Source organism: Megalops cyprinoides, chromosome 3 (genome assembly GCF_013368585.1).
Source record: "Megalops cyprinoides isolate fMegCyp1 chromosome 3, fMegCyp1.pri, whole genome shotgun sequence".
Lineage (NCBI taxonomy): Eukaryota > Metazoa > Chordata > Actinopteri > Elopiformes > Megalopidae > Megalops > Megalops cyprinoides.
This window is the reverse complement of record NC_050585.1, coordinates 21,150,794-21,175,737: the sequence shown is the minus strand read 5'-3', so window position 1 is coordinate 21,175,737 and position 24,944 is coordinate 21,150,794. Positions and strand designations below refer to the sequence as shown.

Here is a 24,944-nt window from a genome sequence, read left to right as displayed (position 1 = left end):
CAGCGAAGTGGCAGAAAACACACGATCACACCATCATCACCTTTAACGATGCGCGTGAAGTTTCGTTACGGCTCTCTGAAGTGACGGGAATTCGACTGCCCAAACACCTTGTGCAAGTTGACCCTTCGACCATCTGTTCACGCAACATGCACTATCAAAAAGGTGAACTTTCTCAATCAATATGCGAATGCACAAGAGAATCCTGGCAAGGCTTTGGACAACTTTACTTATGATCATCATTATAATCGACTTTCAAATGACTGGAGATGGAGCATAGGGTGTACGATAACACTGTGCTGTAACACAAAACATGACTTCAGCGCCATAGAAGGGGGGTCTGTTCGAAAAATGTATGCATAAAAATATATGCATAATAACTGTTGAACTGGAATCCAAACTATGTAGTGTCGTGACTAGGTCAAAAGATATATGCAAACATGGGCTGCCAGAATTACATGAAGGGAGACCAGGAGAAGCCGGAGGAGTTAACGGGGGTTGGGAGGTTGAGGGTTTGCGCCTAAGTGTTAAGTGTGTGCCTGTGTATTCCCGACGTGTGTCTGTGTGTGTGTGTGTGTGTGTGTGTGGGGTGGGGGGTCCCCACTACCATAGGAAGAATTCAATTTGATATTGAATGGCATTAAATCCTTATATGACGAAGCGCTCAGATATGTTCCTTTATACTGATGGAACACTGTTTTGTAATGTTCTGACTCTTCAAAACAACTGAAAGTATAGATCTGCAGGCTCTCCACTACAAATAGCATGCAAGGAAGTAATTTAGATAGTACTGGGCCTTGGATCTTTAGTTAGCTATAAGTACAAAATAAATTAGCTTTTTATCTGTCTGAGTAGACTGAAACATTCACGGAGGAAAACAGTTCGTGATAACATCTGCCACGAGGGCTGAGAGCACGCAGAGTCACATCGCGTTGTATCACTATCATTTCGATTATTTTTCCGATAGGTGCGTTTTATAGCTGATATCGGAAACTTTTTGGTCATTAATATTTGTCTGCTTTTTTGCAGACAAATATTAATTGTCTTCCACGGACTCAAAATGATGGTACTCACTGTACCCGTTCCCAGGATCACAGGGTGCCACTTGCACAAGGTGAGAAGCGTAGCGTGTTAATCCAGTGGGTGGTGGTGGGTGTGGTGGTTTGGATGTCTGGGATAGGTACAGTTTATCTAAACCCAGTATAAGAAAGTGTCACTCCTCATCACTGTAAACCAATAAAACAATAACTGTAGTTGCAGTGGACGTTCAGGTCAGAGAAAGTTCACTCACTGGTGACCTGTATTAATTGAACCTGCAGATTATGCAGTGTGAATGGTATGATTACATGTCGTTATAGTCATAGATTATGCGAGAAATGAAAAAATGGTATTCTCAGAATAAAAGTTTAGATTCGCTTTGTGTTGCCTTTGTTTTATACCACTATTATCTGGTATTATAATCTGATATCTTTTATTATATGTCGTGTGCATGTCAAAATGAGTCCATCAAAATGAGTCATCAGATTGACAGGGCAGAGGTCGAAACGCTGCGTTTTTTCGAGGGAGTATTTGTTCTGTATTTTTCTGAGGTTGTGAATGGGGGATTCAAATGTTCAAAAACGTCAAAACACATTTAGCTCTCTTATAGAGCTTTGTAGCAATTGAGCATCACGCATTGTAATGGTGAAGTTACTGCTCGAATTGTAATCGTGCGTTTCAACTTCAGTGGACAGAAAGTGTTCAGTGTCTTAATTAATAAGTAGGCCTTTTTCCAAAGGAGATAAACTATTCTGCATCACTCTATTACACGGTCCACGTTGTCTATTATCCAGCCAACAGATAAACAGGGTAGATTATTTCTCGAAACGCCACTACCTCACAATTTTACAAATTTCATGTTAAGGAATGTGCAATATCACCAGATGTCGCCCAACAGGCAGTTTTTTCTGGATCCGTTGCCTAACTATAGCCATGTACTGACAACCGACCTTCTGTGATTGGTGTGTATCTCAGATTTGTTACATTTTCTGTGATAAATAATGCCGCAAGACACGCGAGAGTGTGGGAAAGAGAGTCATAATGCACATCCTTTCTGCTACAGGACCTATTAGAATCACGACGTGGTAGGGGCTAATATCAAAGGCACTGCTGATATCTCACCTGTGTGCTAGCTCTGTGTCGCCCACACTTCACTATGAAGCGTAGCGTATTACCGCTTGTTACCGTGGGAATAGTTGTCACATACAAAAAGCCCCATACTGTAACACCGTCACGTGCCTCGTCGAGTGATTTGCGGGAAATTCAAATATCCTATTGTTTTTTTTTTGGCGTTTAAATTACTGCAGCGATAGGGTAATATAAATCTACAAAAGGAACTTTTCAACAGTGTCCAGTAATAATCTTGCTATTTTTGTAAATTTAAACTTTTGTGACGACCAAATGTGGAGTAGATTAACTTTAGTATAATATATACACATGGCTAATGGAAGTTTAACCATATCAATATGTCACAGCACACGACCTTTGTCCAGATGAACCAAAAATGTGTTAAGGACGCTACTAGTTTGACACACTACATGTGGGCAATTTCCTGTTACTCCACGGGGAACAGAATTTATAGTTAACAAAGGGTCATTGAAAACAAATGGCACGCGTGAGCTGCTTTAACGCCATCGTATACTACTGAATACAAGCAGTCGGGCACACCTCAGTAGGCACACCTCGGGTGTGACTACAATCTGAGTAAATACGCATCTTTCGTGTTTTTGGTAGCATGCACTATTAGCTAGGGGGAATTACGGCTAAACACGTTATTGTTGGAGGTCCATGTGCACTAGAGCAGTTCAGAGCGAATCGGCATTAGGGGTGGAGATTCGGATGAAGCAAAAATATATCTCTGCAAATCTGTACGGTGCTCACGATAACACATTACCCTACAGTGTTAGCTTTAAGGAAAATACAAAAATCGAACCTCAACACAGGAAGATGCATTAGCAATCAATCAGTGATCACCTGGCAAATGAAGAATTAACGGGATAACCCTCGATCTGGTGCTACGCACTCAGTCCACACGCGCCAGCGGGCGCCCTCTCTGTCCATAGCATTAACACCTAAGGTGTCAGTAACGTTTGCACATTTCCACGTGCCCACGGAAGTTGTGATACCAGAGAGGTCTCTGGAACGCGTGCCTGTCGCGCCATGACGTCCCTTTTGATTTGTAAATTGCATTTCTTGGCCGGGCGCCTCTTAAAATTGGACCCAGATTAGAAAGAAAGGATGCTGGTACCGCTGTGAACTTTAGTTTTGTTTTATGTTTCCTCTATGACATTCTACTGATGGGTCTTAAATTTAATAGTTCCTCTCATCTTTCTGACAATCCTGTGCTTTTTTCTCTCTCCAAGAAGCAGAAATATAAATGAAAACCTCCATTTAGTGTTCTACGCCCACTTCTGCCATTATAGTTTCTAAATATTGGTGATTATGATTTACATAGTTTCATAGTTTCACGGTGTATAAATATGAATTATTGTTAATAATGTATAAATGTTTAAACTACGCGCGTGTCTGTGTGTATGGGCAGTGGGGGCGAACTGAGGGGCGTGCTGCTAACGTCGTGGGGCGGAGCCAAAGACCTCGCCGAACCTTCGTTGCCTTTAAAGAGGCTGCCAGAGACAAACGCAGGCACACTTCTCAAACACGCTCTGCAAAGAACTACAGGATCTGCCTCGAGAATTACACCAGGCGATTGCTGTTTCGGACGCCCAGGTCTTCAGTTTTGTCAGCCGGGAAAGGACTGTAACATGAAGCTGCTTGGAACAACTAAAAGCGAAAACTTGAAGCCAAAAACCAGCAGAGAGGTAAGAATATCCCATTTTTGAAATTATTACAATTATTAAAATTAAATACTTCACTTATTTAGCTGATATTCGGAATATTTTTTCGTAAGTATAATGAATAAAGGATCATGAGTAAGTGAAATATCTGAAATCATAAAAGCATGTCTAGTTGTATTGCATATCTAGCCTGACTTTTTTAGCATGCCTTACATGAAAGTAAAATAATCTGAAAACTCTGATAACACTAAAACTATTTCAGGTATTTAGGTGACAGGGCTGACCTGGTGTAGTGAGACTGTGTATCATGATGTCCATCTCACCACCTGGTATTGTTGTGCTTGTGCAGCTCCTCAAACCCCAGGTGGAGAGGCGTCGCAGGGAGAGGATGAACCGCAGTCTGGAGAGTCTGAGAGCACTGCTGCTGCAGGGGCCACAGCACCAGGTGAGCAGCATCTCCCCTCTCTGTTACTCAGAATCTGTCTCACCTTAGAGACTCCCAGTCTCTCCCAGTGTAGCGTACATGCAGACTAACCCCTCCCTCCCTCCCTGTCACAGGGCCTGCAGAGTCGCAGAGTGGAGAAAGCAGAGATCCTGGAGCACACAGTCCACTTCCTGCAGAAGGCTGGGCACAAAGGGACAGATGAAGGCTCGCAGCAGCAACACTTCCAGGACGGCTTCTCAGCCTGCCTGCAACGAGCCGCACGCTTCCTGCGGGACGACGGGGAAGGGAAGCAGGTGGAGAGAGCGCTGACTATCACCCTCTCCCGTCACCTCACACCACCTGGCCAAACCTCCAGAACTCCCATCACCACTCACTCTGTCTGCACTCAGTCCAAGACCCAGTCTGCCCAGCTGTTGAGACACAACTGGCACTGCAGACAGCAACTCTGCTCCTCCCTCAGGAACAACACCCACCCCAACAACAGAGTGCCACTGGCACACGGAGACCCCAATCTTCCCCAGCGCCCCCACAGAGACGCTCATGCACCCCCCACAAACAGCCAGTCAGTGTGGAGACCCTGGCCCTGAAACCAGCTGGAAGACTGAGACTGGCTTCTGAGTGGACTGAGATATTGTAGTGTAAACGATGTAATTTATAAGCTCTGTTGTATATACTTAGAGAGCTGACTATGACCTGCTGTTCTGCTCAGTTTTATCTTTTATCTAACAGTAGTTTGATGCAGTGTTCCAAACACTGGAGACTCCCCTGTCTGCTCCTAAATCCTGCCACGGACCAAACCTATAAAGTCTTCAAAGAAGACAAGCTGAAATGACAAACTGTCCGATAAAAGAACTGAACGTGTCTATTTTTATAACTCTTAAGTGCATTTCAGTGAATGGCATATTTAAAATGTGTGTACATATTATAAATAGAATGCAAGCTGTAATTTTTTCACTGTAATAATCTTCCTTTTTAGCAATAATATTTATGCTCTCTGCTCTGCCACTATTTATTTTTATAATTTCTCGGCGTGTCTGCAGAAGACAATATATTTTGTAAAAGAAAAATAAAACGTTCTTCATCCATTTTAATTGTGTTTGTGTTCATTTGCACATGCTCTCAAAGTTTTTCTCTCATAGACGAGTTTTAACATCACATTTAAAGGTTGTCATTTAGCAGACGTTCTTATCAAACAGAACTGACACAACGAGTACAAAGTACATCTATTTATCGAAATGGGTCTGTGGTCACCTTTAGTATATCGCTGCTCTTTACATTTCGACAGTTCTGCTTGTAGGGTCTACGAACAACGCCGTCGAGACCGCATTCTTTGGTTTTATATTTAAACTTGGCGCCAGTGGCGCGTACATCCGAGTACGTGTGAAAAAAGTCCGAGACTGGCTCGTTACTTACCGCCTTCGATGTCGCAATTAAATATCAAAGACGCAGACCGCCATGAAAATATGGCCACCTACTGCATACAGCCGTTAATCACAATGCAGTAGCACATTTGCAGACGTTTGTATCAATAATGATGCACGAAAACTGTTACATATTAATCAGTGTCTCTTCAATAAGCCTATCAAGACCTGGCCACTCAGAAAAACGGACAAAGGAACACTAACAGAACGCAGCTAGTACGATCGCAATACAAGTCTTGCTGCCCTTTAGAGTGATGCCTTAATACTTTTCATTACTTTTCATTGCTCATCCGTATGTGAGGCACATATAAGTGTCACATATAAGTGCTCCGATGATACCAAATCCTCTGAGTAGGAAGAGTGTGTGTGCGTGTGTGTGTGTGTGTATGTATATATACTTTGGTCATTAAATCTCTGCTCTGCGGATCTGGTGACTTGGCTTACTACGCAGCTAACTTGCCTAAAATGAAAAATAAAACTGTAAAGAATTAGCTGTGCAGAAAGGCAGGAAGCGCGCGCGCACTTGTAGCACCAGGGTGAGACACAGGCGAACCCCCAGCTGCAGCTGCTCTTCACAAGTACGAGTTAATTTTGACAGGTAATAAGGAATAAAACACGGGAAGAGCGCAAACTAGGTTTTCCCACGATCAGAGAGAACACAGCCCGGCATCACATCCCACGCTCACACTTCGCAGTGAGCGTGTGCTTTGTCTGTTGTTTTTAATTCATGTGATTTGCTCATATGCAGCACACAGCCAAAATGTGTAGAGCACCTGAGGAATGAAATAAAATGTTTTTAAATAAACTCCACATTTTACAAGAGAGGACAAACTTAATTTGTCCATATACTCTAGATTGTATGAACGTCCACATTCGTTGATAAATCTAAATAAAACTACATTTTCAGAAGATGTGTAAAAATCGTCAGACGTATAAAACATGTCCGCCAAAATGGGTGAACAGTAGCCTAACAGCAATTTCCAGCTGATTCTGATGAAGGGCACTGTTGCGCTAATGTAACCTAGCTAAATCTGCTTTGTTAATGATGTGGCCAAATGCATACCATACATGACAAAATACTGAAGCAAAACAAGTTATGGAAACCCCACGATTTAGACCTCGTCCTCATCAGGTGATTTTGCGCTCCCCGTTCACATGGCGTGCTCCGCCTTTGATCTTGGGGTGTGAGACATCACATAGGTTGCACCGCAGGGCGTCAGCCAACGTGGCGCGTGTCATTTACGCGCCTCATCCCATTTATGCGGCACGAGCTCACAGCTGACAAAATGGATAAAATGGCACCGCAAAGTACCATTCAAATACAACGCGAATGAAATACGCATCATCTGTTGTCTAAATAGATGTGAAATACAGTGATGAACTGCAGTGAAACTGTCACAAACAGTGAAAAACGCAAGGAACACAATGGATTAAACGGTTTATTTTAAAATATAAAATATATAGACATCTCAGTGGCCCAAATAATTTATGGAAAAATAATATATAAATAAAATTTCTTTCCTCAAGATAAATACAATATAAATTCTTAGACTAAACTATGTACAAGGTCTTTTAAATATATTTAAAATATCAGATATGGAACTTCTTACATATTTACACTGTCAATGGTTGACATGGAACATGACATTACAGCCCATATTTTCACTGGAAAAAACATTACGATGTCTCCATGTGTGTTATTAGCAGAATTTATACACCACATTGTGTAAATTCCAGTATCCCAGTCCAATCAGAAGCCAGTCTCAGTCTTCCAGCTGGTTTCAGGGCCAGGGTCTCCACACTGACTGGCTGTTTGTGGGGGGTGCATGAGCGTCTCTGTGGGGGCGCTGGGGAAGATTGGGGTCTCCGTGTGCCAGTGGCACTCTGTTGTTGGGGTGGGTGTTGTTCCTGAGGGAGGAGCAGAGTTGCTGTCTGCAGTGCCAGTTGTGTCTCAACAGCTGGGCAGACTGGGTCTTGGACTGAGTGCAGACAGAGTGAGTGGTGATGGGAGTTCTGGAGGTTTGGCCAGGTGGTGTGAGGTGACGGGAGAGGGTGATAGTCAGCGCTCTCTCCACCTGCTTCCCCTCCCCGTCGTCCCGCAGGAAGCGTGCGGCTCGTTGCAGGCAGGCTGAGAAGCCGTCCTGGAAGTGTTGCTGCTGCGAACCTTCATCTGTCCCTTTGTGCCCAGCCTTCTGCAGGAAGTGGACTGTGTGCTCCAGGATCTCTGCTTTCTCCACTCTGCGACTCTGCAGGCCCTGTGACAGGGAGGGAGGGAGGGGTTAGTCTGCATGTACGCTACACTGGGAGAGACTGGGGGTCTCTAAGGTGAGACAGATTCTGAGTAACAGAGAGGGGAGATGCTGCTCACCTGGTGCTGTGGCCCCTGCAGCAGCAGTGCTCTCAGACTCTCCAGACTGCGGTTCATTCTCTCCCTGCGACGCCTCTCCACCTGGGGTTTGAGGAGCTGCACAAGCACAACAATACCAGGTGGTGAGATGGACATCATGATACACAGTCTCACTACACATCATCAGTCATTTTGGGTGATCAGCCATCACTGATTGTCACACGCATTTTGGTAATGGTTTATCTTTTTATATATGAATACTGTTGATTGTTGATGATGAGAAATTAAGATATAAATTAAACTATGACATGTTTTCTAATACTTTATTGCACACTTGAGTGACACTGACATTCTTGAAAACTAAAATTTTACCTAAAGACTACCCTTTTTTTCTACCCTTTTCCCCCTCAAGCTCAACTTACTATGGTAATGAATTGATTGTCATAGCAGCAAAATGTGACACCCATCAATTCTTACCTTTTTCATCTTTATAAAGTCTTCCCTCAGATTTCCACCAATCAACTCCATGTTCACATCTGTAAGTCCTTGCATTGTATTGATGCTCAAGAAGACAGTCCAGTGTCTGATCTGATCTGATCACCTGCAGCGCTGACAGTCGCTGTATCCTGTACTCCTCAAGTTCTGTCACTTCTCGCGGTGTTCGAAGAGTGTCTGTACAGCGACTTTTACAGAAAGAGGACTACCTGTAACTCCACCCACTTTATCAGGGCCACACCCCTAATTCCATTCGCGGTTTTTACGCGTGCGACGCTCTCACCTCTGTCTCATGGAAATTACTTCACACGATGAGCCACACGCGCTTGGAGAGAGGCGATGGCCCAGTATATTCTTTTGAGGTCTCTCGGTCGTTGACTGAGAGTTAATTCTGACAGGTAACAAAGAAATAAAACACAGAAAGTAGCAAAATGCTCCTTTCCCACGGCCTGAGAGAACGGAACCAATGCATCTTGTCCCACGCTCACATTTCACGCGCAGTGGCAAGAAAATTATTTCAACAAACATGCCTGAAAAGAAAGTTTTAAAGCGAACAGCAGTGCGCATTGATCAAATGTGTTATACACATTACTGAATTCGAATATGAAATGCATTTTTATCTGTGCCAGTAGACAGTCACAGCTGAAGTAATGTCCGTTGTCTGTTGACATATCCTGTAGGATATACGATATTTTTGACAAAGATTAGACTGCCATCGGAACATTTCATTTCTGCAAAATTTTACATGAACACACCTTTCACATCAATTCATGCGGCGGTTAAGATGTGTCAATATTAATTTTATTTAGGAAATCTAATTTGAAACTTCAAAGTCGTAAAGGGAAGTCGAAAAAGAACGATGAAATATTTCGTTATGGGCTATGCACTGACGTTTAACTCCCTCTGAGATTAAATAAAATTTATTGTGCCTTGCCCGATAAATTACATCAGTGGCATCAGTAACGGTTGTTAGTGCATTAGGGTAAATGTGAGTATTTTCTCAGCTTTGTGCACGCGTTGGTCATGGAAAGCATCAACAAAGGTAAAGAGGCAGATCGTTCGCAAAAAAATGTGCAGTCAAATCTGCACCTCTTTTGTCTTTCTGGCCATCTCTTTCCCATGGCGGCTGCGCCTTTGATCCTGGTGCCCGCGACATCAAACAGGTGCCACCGCTGGAAGTGAGGAGACATGGCGCGTGTCTTTTACGCACCTTCCAGTATAATTTATGCGGCACGCGTTCGCAACTGACGAACGACAGAAGGGAAGCGTGAAGTGTGATCAAATAACGTAATATGATTTTTTTTTCAAATTTTCGACATGATATGTGTATCCAAGCAACGAGTGCACGATACTGTGCGATTGACATATAGGAACGACATAATATATTGTAAGGGCCACATACAGTGAAAACACAAAAGCCGAGTTATGACTTCATTAAATTTCTCATATATACATGAGAAATCAATTGATTGATTGATTGATTGATTTAATACAAATGCCTGTCAATATAAGATCTATTACTAAAATAAATTTTTAATAGAAATTGTACACTTTTTGTCTTTTATGTGAAAAAATGCAAACTTGTTACACTTCACCAGAGTATATAAAGAAACAGACAACTGTCTCATTAAAAGAGACATTAAGATCTGGGACATGTTTCCCTGTTTACAAGAAATGTATACATTACATTGTGGGATTTTTTGTAAAAACGTAAAATAATATTAAAAAACAATACGACCTTTCAAAATCCTGGGAAGCGTGTCTGTTCTGGGATTAAAGTATTGGAAAGTGCCACGGGTACATGTGAATGTATGCAGCCCGGAGAGGGACGCTTTTGTTTAGGTGTTAACACTAATAGCGCATGCTGGAATTTACGCATGCAAACGTGTCACCTCTACCTGATGAAACTGAGTTCTCACGACAGCCATGCGCGTAGGGAGAGAAAGAGACGGTCCTCCAGCAATTCCTTTGAAGTCTCCCGGTCATTGACTACGAGTTAATTCTGACAGGTAACAAAAAGATAAAACACAGAATGTAGCGGCATGCTCCTTTCCCACGGCCTGAGAGAACAGAACCCTACATCTCATCCCACGTTCACACTTCACATGTAGTGGAAACAGTGCCGTATTACCATATGTCCAAGAAGAGAAATATAGTTTTAAAAAGAACAACAGTGCACACTGATCTAATGTAATAGTTTATCTTCTTTCTGATGAATTTGAAAATGAAAACAGTTTCATCAGTACCAACAGAAGAAGTTATAGCAGTTCTAGCAGTCGTTTAGATTATGTCAGTCGCCTGTTGACCTACCTACAGATGGAAATTATTTTTTCCCAAAACATTAGACTTGAAGAAGAGCAGGTAACTTTCTCATGAACAGATAATGCTCAGATCGCCCACATCAACGCATGTAGCGGTTAACATACGACGATATTAATTTTATTTAGGAACAGACGAATTTAAAACATCAAAACAGCAAAAGGACCTTAAAAAGAATGAAGAAAGATTCCGCTTGAAGTGACGTTTAGTTCCATTTGATTAAATAAAATGAAATCAAGAGTCTAGACGGCTTGAGTTGTTTGTGTTGATTTAAAAATATAATGCTTTGTGCAATTACATGGTTGTCGGCATCAGCAAACTCTTTAGTACGCGTGGAAAAATTATCAGTATTTTCAGAGCAGTGGGGACGCTTTGGCCATACAGGGCATCGATGAAGTGAAGAATTGGGTCGTCAATAGAATATTTCCAGTCGGACGAATTTGCACCTCTTTTGTCTTTCTGGCCATCTCTTTCCCATGGCGGGTGCGCCTTTGATCCTGGTGCCCGCGACATCAAACAGGTGCCACCGCTGGAAGTGAGGAGACATGGCGCGTGTCTTTTACGCACCTTCCAGTATAATTTATGCGGCACGCGTTCGCAACTGACAAAAGGGAAGTGTGAAGTGTGAATTTCAAAATGAAGTGGCAGCCATACCATTATACTGCTAAGTGAGAAGGTAATGTAATTTGATTTTTTCAAATTTCCGACATGATATGTGTGTATCCAAGAAATGGGCGCACGATACTGTGTGATTGATCTGTAGGAACAACATAATATATTGCAAGAGCCACATACAGTGAAAACACAAAAACCAAGCTATGATTTCATTAAATTGCTCATATACATTACAAATGGATTCATTTGATTTAGTACAAAATGCCTGTCAATATAATGACAATATCTAGTAGAGTAAGTATTACTAAAATACAATTTTAAGAGAAATTGTAAGCATTTTGTATTTTATGTGAAAACATGCAAGCGTTTTAAACTCCATCAGAGTATATCAATAAACAGAGAACTGCCTCGTTAAAAGAGAGAGTAAGATCTGGGATACATTTCTCTATTTTCAAACAATGTATAAATTACATTGTGTTTCAGAATCAGGGTCTGTACACTGACTGGCTGTTTGTGGGGGGTGCATGAGCGTCTCTGTGGGGGCGCTGGGGAAGATTGGGGTCTCCGTGTGCCAGTGGCACTCTGTTGTTGGGGTGGGTGTTGTTCCTGAGGGAGGAGCAGAGTTGCTGTCTGCAGTGCCAGTTGTGTCTCAACAGCTGGGCAGACTGGGTCTTGGACTGAGTGCAGACAGAGCGAGTGGTGATGGGAGTTCTGGAGGTTTGGCCAGATGATTGTGGCCAGTTCGGGAAATAAAATTGCATCCTTAATGCTTAAGACTCAAAGATGTTACAAAACATTGTGCGACCAAATTAAGACTGACCTTGAAATTAAGAATTACCCAACAAATTAAAAAAAACATATGTTAAATACTACCATTTCGAGCATTGTTATCCTGCCTTTATTCTCTTTCAGTATTGGCTAAACCACGGTTTTTTTTTTAAGCGGAACAACATTTTCAAATACAACACGACCTACCAGAATCATTGTAAGCGTGTCTGTTCTGGGAGTCGGACGGATTAAAGTATTGGAAAGTGCCTCCATTTCCTGCTACGCGTGGGTGTATGCAGCCCGGAGAGGGACGCTTTTGTTTAGGTGTTAACACTAATAGCGCATGCTGGAATTTACGCATGCAAACGTGTCACCTCTGCCTGATGAAACTGAGTTCTCACGACAGCCATGCGCGTAGGGAGAGAAAGAGACGGTCCTCCAGCAATTCCTTTGAAGTCTCCCGGTCATTGACTACGAGTTAATTCTGACAGGTAACAAAAAGATAAAACACAGAATGTAGCAGCATGCTCCTTTCCCACGGCCTGAGAGAACAGAACTCTACATCTCATCCCACGTTCACACTTCACATGTAGTGGAAACAGTGCCGTATTACCATATGTCCAAGAAAGGAACAACAGTGCACACTGGTCTTATGTAATAGTTTATCTTCTTTCTGATGAATTTGAAAAAGAAAACAGTTTCATCAGTACCAACAGAAGTTATAGCAGTCCTAGCAGTCGTTTAGATTATGTCAGTCGCCTGTTGACCTACCTACAGATGGAAATTATTTTTCCCCAAACATTAGACTTAAAGAAGAGCAGGTAACTTTCTCATGAACAGATAATGCTCAGATCGCCCACATCAACGCATGTAGCGGTTAACATACGACGATATAAAATTTATTTAGGAATAGACGAATTTAAAACATCAAAACAGCAAAAGGACGTTGAAAAGAATGAACAATGGACTATGGAGTGACGTCCAGTTTAATTAAAAACATTGAAATCAAGTGTTTAGACGGCGCGAGTTTGTGTTCTTTTAAATATATTGTGTTTTGTGTAGTTACATGGTTGTCGACATCAGTAAACTGTTTAGTATGCGTACGCGTGGAAAAATTATCAGTATTTTCAGAGCAGTGGGGACGCTTTGGCCATACAGGGCATCGATGAAGTGAAGAATCGGGTCGTCAGTAGAATATTTCCAGCCGGACGAATTTGCACCTCTTTTGTCTTTCTGGCCATCTCTTTCCCATGGCGGGTGCGCCTTTGATCCTGGTGCCCGCGACATCAAACAGGTGCCACCGCTGGAAGTGAGGAGACATGGCGCGTGTCTTTTACGCACCTTCCAGTATAATTTATGCGGCACGCGATGGCATTTGACAAAAGGAGGGAAGCGTGAAGTGTGGATTTCAAAATGAAGTGTCAACTGTGCCATTCGAATACCACGTGAGAAGAAAATGTAACTTTGGCGTTTTAAATTTGGGAAATGATCTGTATATCCAAGAAAACATGGGGACGTAAAGCAAAATAGACATGCATAGATAACAGGAGCCTAAATCAGCCTTTATAATCTTTGTCTTAACAGAAAAACAACACTGTATTGAGCCTTTCAGCTGTAGGAACAACAGAATATTTTGTCACACCCACATCCAGTGAAAAACACGAAAAACACTGTGAAACGTTTTATTTAAGTTCTAGCATAAATATATTCTTCAGAAAATAAAAAATAAATAGTGCAAAATCTGCAAGATATAAATACTATGAGTTAATTGTAATTTCTATATACATGACAAATCAATTCAATTGATTTAGTACATATGCTTGTCCCATAATATCTATGGATTTCTAACGTAGAATTTCTCTAGAAATTGTACACGTCTAGCCCTTTATGACAAGTGCAAGTTTGTCACACACTGCACCAGAGTATATCGATAAACAGAGAACTGTCTCATTGAAAGTGAGAGTAAGATCTGGGAACATTTCTCCATTTACTAAAAATGTTGGAACTACATTGTGTATACCCATTATCTCAGTCCAACTAGAAGCCAGTCGAAGTTGTTCAGCTGGTTTCAGGGCCAGGGTCTCCACACTGACTGGCTGTTTGTGGGGGGTGCATGAGCGTCTCTGTGGGGGCGCTGGGGAAGATTGGGGTCTCCGTGTGCCAGTGGCACTCTGTTGTTGGGGTGGGTGTTGTTCCTGAGGGAGGAGCAGAGTTGCTGTCTGCAGTGCCAGTTGTGTCTCAACAGCTGGGCAGACTGGGTCTTGGACTGAGTGCAGACAGAGTGAGTGGTGATGGGAGTTCTGGAGGTTTGGCCAGGTGGTGTGAGGTGACGGGAGAGGGTGATAGTCAGCGCTCTCTCCACCTGCTTCCCCTCCCCGTCGTCCCGCAGGAAGCGTGCGGCTCGTTGCAGGCAGGCTGAGAAGCCGTCCTGGAAGTGTTGCTGCTGCGAACCTTCATCTGTCCCTTTGTGCCCAGCCTTCTGCAGGAAGTGGACTGTGTGCTCCAGGATCTCTGCTTTCTCCACTCTGCGACTCTGCAGGCCCTGTGACAGGGAGGGAGGGAGGGGTTAGTCTGCATGTACGCTACACTGGGAGAGACTGGGGGTCTCTAAGGTGAGACAGATTCTGAGTAACAGAGAGGGGAGATGCTGCTCACCTGGTGCTGTGGCCCCTGCAGCAGCAGTGCTCTCAGACTCTCCAGACTGCGGTTCATTCTCTCCCTGCGACGCCTCTCCACCTGGGGTTTGAGGAGCTGCACAAGCACAACAATACCAGGTGGTGAGATGGACATCATGATACACAGTCTCACTACACATCATCAGTCATTTTGGGTGATCAGCCATCACTGATTGTCACACGCATTTTGGTAATGGTTTATCTTTTTATATATGAATACTGTTGATTGTTGATGATGAGAAATTAAGATATAAATTAAACTATGACATGTTTTCTAATACTTTATTGCACACTTGAGTGACACTGACATTCTTGAAAACTAAAATTTTACCTAAAGACTACCCTTTTTTTCTACCCTTTTCCCCCTCAAGCTCAACTTACTATGGTAATGAATTGATTGTCATAGCAGCAAAATGTGACACCCATCAATTCTTACCTTTTTCATCTTTATAAAGTCTTCCCTCAGATTTCCACCAATCAACTCCATGTTCACATCTGTAAGTCCTTGCATTGTATTGATGCTCAAGAAGACAGTCCAGTGTCTGATCTGATCTGATCACCTGCAGCGCTGACAGTCGCTGTATCCTGTACTCCTCAAGTTCTGTCACTTCTCGCGGTGTTCGAAGAGTGTCTGTACAGCGACTTTTACAGAAAGAGGACTACCTGTAACTCCACCCACTTTATCAGGGCCACACCCCTAATTCCATTCGCGGTTTTTACGCGTGCGAAGCTCTCACCTCTGTCTCATGGAAATTACTTCACACGATGAGCCACACGCGCTTGGAGAGAGGCGATGGCCCAGTATATTCTTTTGAGGTCTCTCGGTCGTTGACTGAGAGTTAATTCTGACAGGTAACAAAGAAATAAAACACAGAAAGTAGCAAAATGCTCCTTTCCCACGGCCTGAGAGAACAGAACCAATGCATCTTGTCCCACGCTCACATTTCACGCGCAGTGGCAAGAAAATTATTTCAACAAACATGCCTGAAAAGAAAGTTTTAAAGCGAACAGCAGTGCGCATTGATCAAATGTGTTATACACATTACTGAATTCGATTATGAAATGCATTTTTATCTGTGCCAGTAGACAGTCACAGCTGAAGTAATGTCCGTTGTCTGTTGACATATCCTGTAGGATATACGATATTTTTGACAAAGATTAGACTGCCATCGGAACATTTCATTTCCGCAAAATTTTACATGAACACACCTTTCACATCAATTCATGCGGCGGTTAAGATGTGTCAATATTAATTTTATTTAGGAAATCTAATTTGAAACTTCAAAGTCGTAAAAGGAAGTCGAAAAAGAACGATGAAATATTTCGTTATGGGCTATGCACTGACGTTTAGCTCCCTCTGAGATTTAATGAACAGTGAAATTAACTATTTAAATTGTCTGATTCTTTTTGCTGTTTCAGATAAATTGGATCGGTGGCATCAGTAACGGTTGTTAGTGTATTTGGGTAAATGTGAGTATTTTCTCAGCTTTGTGCACGCGTTGGTCATGGAAAGCATCAACAAAGGTAAAGAGGCAGGTCGTTCATAAAAAAATGTGCAGTCAAATTTGCACCTCTTTTGTCTTTCTGACCATCTCTTTCCCATGGCGGCTGCGCCTTTGATCCTGGTGCCCGCGACATCAAACAGGTGCCACCGCTGGAAGTGAGGAGACATGGCGCGTGTCTTTTACGCACCTTCCAGTATAATTTATGCGGCACGCGTTCGCAACTGACAAAAGGGAAGTGTGAAGTGTGAATTTCAAAATGAAGTGGCAGCCATACCATTATACTGCTAAGTGAGAAGGTAATGTAATTTGATTTTTTCAAATTTCCGACATGATATGTGTGTATCCAAGAAATGGGCGCACGATACTGTGTGATTGATCTGTAGGAACAACATAATATATTGCAAGAGCCACATACAGTGAAAACACAAAAACCAAGCTATGATTTCATTAAATTGCTCATATACATTACAAATGGATTCATTTGATTTAGTACAAAATGCCTGTCAATATAATGACAATATCTAGTATAGTAAGTATTACTAAAATACAATTTTAAGAGAAATTGTAAGCATTTTGTATTTTATGTGAAAACATGCAAGCGTTTTAAACTCCATCAGAGTATATCAATAAACAGAGAACTGCCTCGTTAAAAGAGAGAGTAAGATCTGGGATACATTTCTCTATTTTCAAACAATGTATAAATTACATTGTGTTTCAGAATCAGGGTCTGTACACTGACTGGCTGTTTGTGGGGGGTGCATGAGCGTCTCTGTGGGGGCGCTGGGGAAGATTGGGGTCTCCGTGTGCCAGTGGCACTCTGTTGTTGGGGTGGGTGTTGTTCCTGAGGGAGGAGCAGAGTTGCTGTCTGCAGTGCCAGTTGTGTCTCAACAGCTGGGCAGACTGGGTCTTGGACTGAGTGCAGACAGAGCGAGTGGTGATGGGAGTTCTGGAGGTTTGGCCAGATGATTGTGGCCAGTTCGGGAAATAAAATTGCATCCTTAATGCTTAAGACTCAAAGATGTTACAAAACATTGTGCGACCAAATTAAGACTGACCTTGAAATTAAGAATTACCCAACAAATTAAAAAAAACATATGTTAAATACTACCATTTCGAGCATTGTTATCCTGCCTTTATTCTCTTTCAGTATTGGCTAAACCACGGTTTTTTTTTTTAAGCGGAACAACATTTTCAAATACAACACGACCTACCAGAATCATTGTAAGCGTGTCTGTTCTGGGAGTCGGACGGATTAAAGTATTGGAAAGTGCCTCCATTTCCTGCTACGCGTGGGTGTATGCAGCCCGGAGAGGGACGCTTTTGTTTAGGTGTTAACACTAATAGCGCATGCTGGAATTTACGCATGCAAACGTGTCACCTCTGCCTGATGAAACTGAGTTCTCACGACAGCCATGCGCGTAGGGAGAGAAAGAGACGGTCCTCCAGCAATTCCTTTGAAGTCTCCCGGTCATTGACTACGAGTTAATTCTGACAGGTAACAAAAAGATAAAACACAGAATGTAGCAGCATGCTCCTTTCCCACGGCCTGAGAGAACAGAACTCTACATCTCATCCCACGTTCACACTTCACATGTAGTGGAAACAGTGCCGTATTACCATATGTCCAAGAAAGGAACAACAGTGCACACTGGTCTTATGTAATAGTTTATCTTCTTTCTGATGAATTTGAAAAAGAAAACAGTTTCATCAGTACCAACAGAAGTTATAGCAGTCCTAGCAGTCGTTTAGATTATGTCAGTCGCCTGTTGACCTACCTACAGATGGAAATTATTTTTCCCCAAACATTAGACTTAAAGAAGAGCAGGTAACTTTCTCATGAACAGATAATGCTCAGATCGCCCACATCAACGCATGTAGCGGTTAACATACGACGATATAAAATTTATTTAGGAATAGACGAATTTAAAACATCAAAACAGCAAAAGGACGTTGAAAAGAATGAACAATGGACTATGGAGTGACGTCCAGTTTAATTAAAAACATTGAAATCAAGTGTTTAGACGGCGCGAGTTTGTGTTCTTTTAAATATATTGTGTTTTGTGTAGTTACATGGTTGTCGACATCAGTAAACTGTTTAGTATGCGTACGCGTGGAAAAATTATCAGTATTTTCAGAGCAGTGGGGACGCTTTGGCCATACAGGGCATCGATGAAGTGAAGAATCGGGTCGTCAGTAGAATATTTCCAGCCGGACGAATTTGCACCTCTTTTGTCTTTCTGGCCATCTCTTTCCCATGGCGGGTGCGCCTTTGATCCTGGTGCCCGCGACATCAAACAGGTGCCACCGCTGGAAGTGAGGAGACATGGCGCGTGTCTTTTACGCACCTTCCAGTATAATTTATGCGGCACGCGATGGCATTTGACAAAAGGAGGGAAGCGTGAAGTGTGGATTTCAAAATGAAGTGTCAACTGTGCCATTCGAATACCACGTGAGAAGAAAATGTAACTTTGGCGTTTTAAATTTGGGAAATGATCTGTATATCCAAGAAAACATGGGGACGTAAAGCAAAATAGACATGCATAGATAACAGGAGCCTAAATCAGCCTTTATAATCTTTGTCTTAACAGAAAAACAACACTGTATTGAGCCTTTCAGCTGTAGGAACAACAGAATATTTTGTCACACCCACATCCAGTGAAAAACACGAAAAACACTGTGAAACGTTTTATTTAAGTTCTAGCATAAATATATTCTTCAGAAAATAAAAAATAAATAGTGCAAAATCTGCAAGATATAAATACTATGAGTTAATTGTAATTTCTATATACATGACAAATCAATTCAATTGATTTAGTACATATGCTTGTCCCATAATATCTATGGATTTCTAACGTAGAATTTCTCTAGAAATTGTACACGTCTAGCCCTTTATGACAAGTGCAAGTTTGTCACACACTGCACCAGAGTATATCGATAAACAGAGAACTGTCTCATTGAAAGTGAGAGTAAGATCTGGGAACATTTCTCCATTTACTAAAAATGTTGGAACTACATTGTGTATACCCATTATCTCAGTCCAACTAGAAGCCAGTCGAAGTCGTTCAGCTGGTTTCAGGGCCAGGGTCTCCACACTGACTGGCTGTTTGTGGGGGGTGCATGAGCGTCTCTGTGGGGGCGCTGGGGAAGATTGGGGTCTCCGTGTGCCAGTGGCACTCTGTTGTTGGGGTGGGTGTTGTTCCTGAGGGAGGAGCAGAGTTGCTGTCTGCAGTGCCAGTTGTGTCTCAACAGCTGGGCAGACTGGGTCTTGGACTGAGTGCAGACAGAGTGAGTGGTGATGGGAGTTCTGGAGGTTTGGCCAGGTGGTGTGAGGTGACGGGAGAGGGTGATAGTCAGCGCTCTCTCCACCTGCTTCCCCTCCCCGTCGTCCCGCAGGAAGCGTGCGGCTCGTTGCAGGCAGGCTGAGAAGCCGTCCTGGAAGTGTTGCTGCTGCGAACCTTCATCTGTCCCTTTGTGCCCAGCCTTCTGCAGGAAGTGGACTGTGTGCTCCAGGATCTCTGCTTTCTCCACTCTGCGACTCTGCAGGCCCTGTGACAGGGAGGGAGGGAGGGGTTAGTCTGCATGTACGCTACACTGGGAGAGACTGGGGGTCTCTAAGGTGAGACAGATTCTGAGTAACAGAGAGGGGAGATGCTGCTCACCTGGTGCTGTGGCCCCTGCAGCAGCAGTGCTCTCAGACTCTCCAGACTGCGGTTCATTCTCTCCCTGCGACGCCTCTCCACCTGGGGTTTGAGGAGCTGCACAAGCACAACAATACCAGGTGGTGAGATGGACATCATGATACACAGTCTCACTACACATCATCAGTCATTTTGGGTGATTTTGGGGTATTTTGGTAATGGTTTATCTTTTTATGTATGAATACTGTTGATTGTTGATGATGAGAAATTAAGATATAAATTAAACTATGATATGTTTTCTAATACTTTATTGCACACTTGAGTGATACTGACATTCTTGAAAACTAAAATTTTACCTAAAGATTCTACCCTTTTCCCCCTCAAGCTCAACTTACTATTGTAATGAATTGATTCTCATAACAACAAAATGTGACACCCATCAATTCTTACCTTTTTAATCTTTATAAAGTCTTCCCTCAGATTTCCACCAATCAACTCCATGTTCACATCTGTAAGTCCTTGCATTGTATTGATGCTCAAGAAGACAGTCCAGTGTCTGATCTGATCTGATCACCTGCAGCGCTGACAGTCGCTGTTCGAAGAGTGTCTGTACAGCGACTTTTACAGTAAGAGGACTACCTGTAACTCCACCCACTTTATCAGGGCCACACCCCTAATTCCATTCGCGGTTTTTACGCGTGCGAAGCTCTCACCTCTGTCTCATGGAAATTACTTCACACGATGAGCCACACGCGCTTGGAGAGAGGCGATGGCCCAGTATATTCTTTTGAGGTCTCTCGGTCGTTGACTGAGAGTTAATTCTGACAGGTAACAAAGAAATAAAACACAGAAAGTAGCAAAATGCTCCTTTCCCACGGCCTGAGAGAACAGAACCAATGCATCTTGTCCCACGCTCACACTTAACGTGCAGTGGCAAAAAAAAATCAGAACAGAACCAGTTTGAAAGCGAACAGCAGTGTGTATCGATTATATGAGCTATTCACTTTACTGAATTCGAATATGAAATGCATTTTTATCTGTGCCAGCAGGCATTATTCTAGCAGTCACAGCTGAAGTAATGTCCATTGTGTTTTGACATTCCTGTAGGATATACGATATTTTTGACATTTTTGACTGCCATCGGAACATTTCATCTCCGCAAACTTTTACATGAACACACCTTTCACATCAATTCATGCGGCGGTTAAGATGTGTCAATATTAATTTTATTTAGGAAATCTAATCTGAAACTTCAAAGTAGTAATGGGAAGTCGAAAAAGAACGATGAAATATTTCGTTATGGGCTATGCACTGACGTTTAGCTCCCTCTGAGATTTAATGAACAGTGAAATTAACTATTTAAATTGTCTGATTCTTTTTGCTGTTTCAGATAAATTGGATCGGTGGCATCAGTAACGGTTGTTAGTGTATTTGGGTAAATGTGAGTATTTTCTCAGCTTTGTGCACGCGTTGGTCATGGAAAGCATCAACAAAGGTAAAGAGGCAGGTCGTTCATAAAAAAATGTGCAGTCAAATTTGCACCTCTTTTGTCTTTCTGACCATCTCTTTCCCATGGCGGGTGCGCCTTTGATCCTGGTGCCCGCGACATCAAACAGGTGCCACCGCTGGAAGTGAGGAGACATGGCGCGTGTCTTTTACGCACCTTCCAGTATAATTTATGCGGCACGCGTTCGCAACTGACAAAAGGGAAGTGTGAAGTGTGAATTTCAAAATGAAGTGGCAGCCATACCATTATACTGCTAAGTGAGAAGGTAATGTAATTTGATTTTTTCAAATTTCCGACATGATATGTGTGTATCCAAGAAATGGGCGCACGATACTGTGTGATTGATCTGTAGGAACAACATAATATATTGCAAGAGCCACATACAGTGAAAACACAAAAACCAAGCTATGATTTCATTAAATTGCTCATATACATTACAAATGGATTCATTTGATTTAGTACAAAATGCCTGTCAATATAATGACAATATCTAGTAGAGTAAGTATTACTAAAATACAATTTTAAGAGAAATTGTAAGCATTTTGTATTTTATGTGGAAACATGCAAGCGTTTTAAACTCCATCAGAGTATATCAATAAACAGAGAACTGCCTCGTTAAAAGAGAGAGTAAGAACTGGGATACATTTCTCTATTTTCAAACAATGTATAAATTACATTGTGTTTCAGAATCAGGGTCTCCACACTGACTGGCTGTTTGTGGGGGGTGCATGAGCGTCTCTGTGGGGGCGCTGGGGAAGATTGGGGTCTCCGTGTGCCAGTGGCACTCTGTTGTTGGGGTGGGTGTTGTTCCTGAGGGAGGAGCAGAGTTGCTGTCTGCAGTGCCAGTTGTGTCTCAACAGCTGGGCAGACTGGGTCTTGGACTGAGTGCAGACAGAGTGAGTGGTGATGGGAGTTCTGGAGGTTTGGCCAGGTGGAATTGAATCCTGAATGCCCAAGACTCAAAGATGTCACAAAATATTGTGCGATCAAATTAAGATTGATGTTGGAACTGTTAAGAATTACTCAATAAATTAAAAATATATATTAAATATAGTATTTCGAGCATTGTTATCCTTCCTTTACTCTTTCAGTATTGGCAACGCCGTTTTTTTTTTTTTTTTTTTTTTTTGTAAAAGCGTAACAAAATATTTAAATAAAATACGACCTATGAGCATCACGGTAAGCGTGTCTGTTCTGGGCCTCCATTTCCGGTTACACGTGAATTTTTGCAGCCCGGAGAGGGACGCTTTTGTTTAGGTGTTAACGCTAATAGCGCATGCTGGAATTTACGCATGCAAACGTGTCACCTCTGCCTGATGGAACTGAGTTCTCACGACAGCCATGCGCGTAGGGAGAGAAAGAGACGGTCCTCCAGCAATTCCTTTGAAGTCTCCCGGTCATTGACTACGAGTTAATTCTGACAGGTAACAAAAAGATAAAACACAGAATGTAGCAGCATGCTCCTTTCCCACGGCCTGAGAGAACAGAACCCTACATCTCATCCCACGTTCACACTTCACATGTAGTGGAAACAGTGCCGTATTACCATATGTCCACGAAAGGAACAGCAGTGCACACCTGGTCTTATGTAATAGTTTATCTTCTTTCTGATGAATTTGAAAAAGAAAACAGTTTCATCAGTACCAACAGAAGTTATAGCAGTCCTAGCAGTCGTTTAGATTGTATCAGTTGCCTGTTCACCTATCTATATGATACATATTTTTTTCCCAAACAGTAAGCGTGCATCAGAGCTTTTAACTTTATCATTAATTGATGATGCACACATCGCTCACATCAATGAATATAGCGGTTAACATAAGACAATATTAATTTTACTTAGGGAGACGAATTTAAAACATCAAAACAGCAAAAGGACGTTGAAAAGAATGAACAATGGACTATGGAGTGACGTTCAATTTAATTGAATACAATGGAATCAAGAGTTTAGACGGCTGGAAGTGTTTATGTTGTTTTAAATGAATTGGGTTTTGTGCAAATACATGGTTGTCGACATCAGTTAACTCTAAAGTACGCGTGGAATGATTATTAGTATTTTCAGAGCAGTGGGAACGCTTTGGTCATACAGGGCATCGATGAAGTGAAGAATCGGGTCGTCAATAGAATATTTCCAGTCGGACGAATTTGCACCTCTTTCGTCTTTCTGGCCATCTCTTTCCCATGGCGGCTGCGCCTTTGATCCTGGTGCCCGCGACATCAAACAGGTGCCACCGCTGGAAGTGAGGAGACATGGCGCGTGTCTTTTACGCACCTTCCAGTATAATTTATGCGGCACGCGGTGGCATTTGACAAACGACAGGAGGTAAGCGTGAAGTGTGGATTTCAAAATGAAGTGGCAAAGAACCGAATGCATAAAAAGAGAATAGCGATACTTCGCTAATCTACTTCTACAACTCTCCTCTAAAGGGTGAAACCTGTACACGACATTGGTTCTACAGCTCAAAGGTACAATCTACTATACTGCAACATCCACAAACTGTGAAACACACAAAGATCACTGGAAAATTTTTGTTTAATTTCTTACATAATAGATGTACACAGAGGAAATATAAAAATAAATAGGTCACAATCTGCAAGGAATAAATACTATGACTTCTTTACATCTCCTATATACATGACAAAGCATTTCATTAGATTTGATAAAAATACAAATATATTATCATAATGTTAGTATTTCCAACAGAGAATTTCAACACATTTGACTTTGTGAATTTAAATTCCGGGACTCAGTAGTTAAATTTCACCAGGGTGTGATAACACATTACCAAACCATAGTCTATTGGAATTCTGTTTACAACAGAGCATATAAATAACTTCTGTATACTAAAATATCTCAGTCCGCTCAGAAGCCAGTCTCAGTCTGCCAGCTGGTTTCAGGGCCAAGGTCTCCACACTGACTTGCTGTTTGTGGGGGGTGCATGAGCGTCTCTGTGGGGGCGCTGGGGAAGATTGGGGTCTCCGTGTGCCAGTGGCACTCTGTTGTTGGGGTGGGTGTTGTTCCTGAGGGAGGAGCAGAGTTGCTGTCTGCAGTGCCAGTTGTGTCTCAACAGCTGGGCAGACTGGGTCTTGGACTGAGTGCAGACAGAGTGAGTGGTGATGGGAGTTCTGGAGGTTTGGCCAGGTGGTGTGAGGTGACGGGAGAGGGTGATAGTCAGCGCTCTCTCCACCTGCTTCCCCTCCCCATCGTCCCGCAGGAAGCGTGCGGCTCGTTGCAGGCAGGCTGAGAAGCCGTCCTGGAAGTGTTGCTGCTGTGAGCCTTCATCTGTCCCTTTGTGCCCAGCCTTCTGCAGGAAGTGGACTGTGTGCTCCAGGATCTCTGCTTTCTCCACTCTGCGATTCTGCAGGCCCTGTGACAAGGAGG

The 24,944-nt window shown here is 42.6% G+C and overlaps 2 protein-coding genes across 2 annotated transcripts; one reads left to right on the top strand and one right to left on the bottom strand.

Moving 5' to 3' along the window:
- Window positions 1–437: 437 nt before the first annotated feature.
- Window positions 438–4,862, top strand: LOC118774407 (transcription factor HES-7.1-B-like). Its single transcript, XM_036523754.1, has 3 exons — window positions 438–509; window positions 4,180–4,275; window positions 4,389–4,862. The coding sequence occupies exons 1-3, from the start codon at window positions 438–440 to the stop codon at window positions 4,860–4,862; spliced, it is 642 nt and encodes a 213-aa protein (XP_036379647.1).
- Window positions 4,863–7,477: 2,615 nt separating this feature from the next.
- On the bottom strand, window positions 7,478–8,571 carry LOC118774406 (transcription factor HES-7.1-B-like). The gene is made up of 3 exons (XM_036523753.1): window positions 8,521–8,571; window positions 8,065–8,160; window positions 7,478–7,951 (listed from the first exon to the last, which is right to left on the bottom strand). The coding sequence occupies exons 1-3, from the start codon at window positions 8,569–8,571 to the stop codon at window positions 7,478–7,480; spliced, it is 621 nt and encodes a 206-aa protein (XP_036379646.1).
- Between the last annotated feature and the right edge of the window lie 16,373 nt (window positions 8,572–24,944).

Excerpts from the sequence above, each read along its gene's own strand:
- LOC118774407 (XM_036523754.1), top strand. The coding sequence starts at position 438 with ATGGGCTGCCAGAATTACATGAAGGGAGACCAGGAGAAGCCGGAGGAG. Across the intron at positions 510-4,179 it reads CGGGGGTTGGGAGGTTGAGG|CTCCTCAAACCCCAGGTGGA; the intron begins GTTTGCGCCTAA and ends GTGCTTGTGCAG. Across the intron at positions 4,276-4,388 it reads TGCAGGGGCCACAGCACCAG|GGCCTGCAGAGTCGCAGAGT; the intron begins GTGAGCAGCATC and ends TCCCTGTCACAG.
- LOC118774406 (XM_036523753.1), bottom strand. The coding sequence starts at position 8,571 with ATGGAGTTGATTGGTGGAAATCTGAGGGAAGACTTTATAAAGATGAAA. Across the intron at positions 8,161-8,520 it reads ACTTTATAAAGATGAAAAAG|CTCCTCAAACCCCAGGTGGA; the intron begins GTAAGAATTGAT and ends GTGCTTGTGCAG. Across the intron at positions 7,952-8,064 it reads TGCAGGGGCCACAGCACCAG|GGCCTGCAGAGTCGCAGAGT; the intron begins GTGAGCAGCATC and ends TCCCTGTCACAG.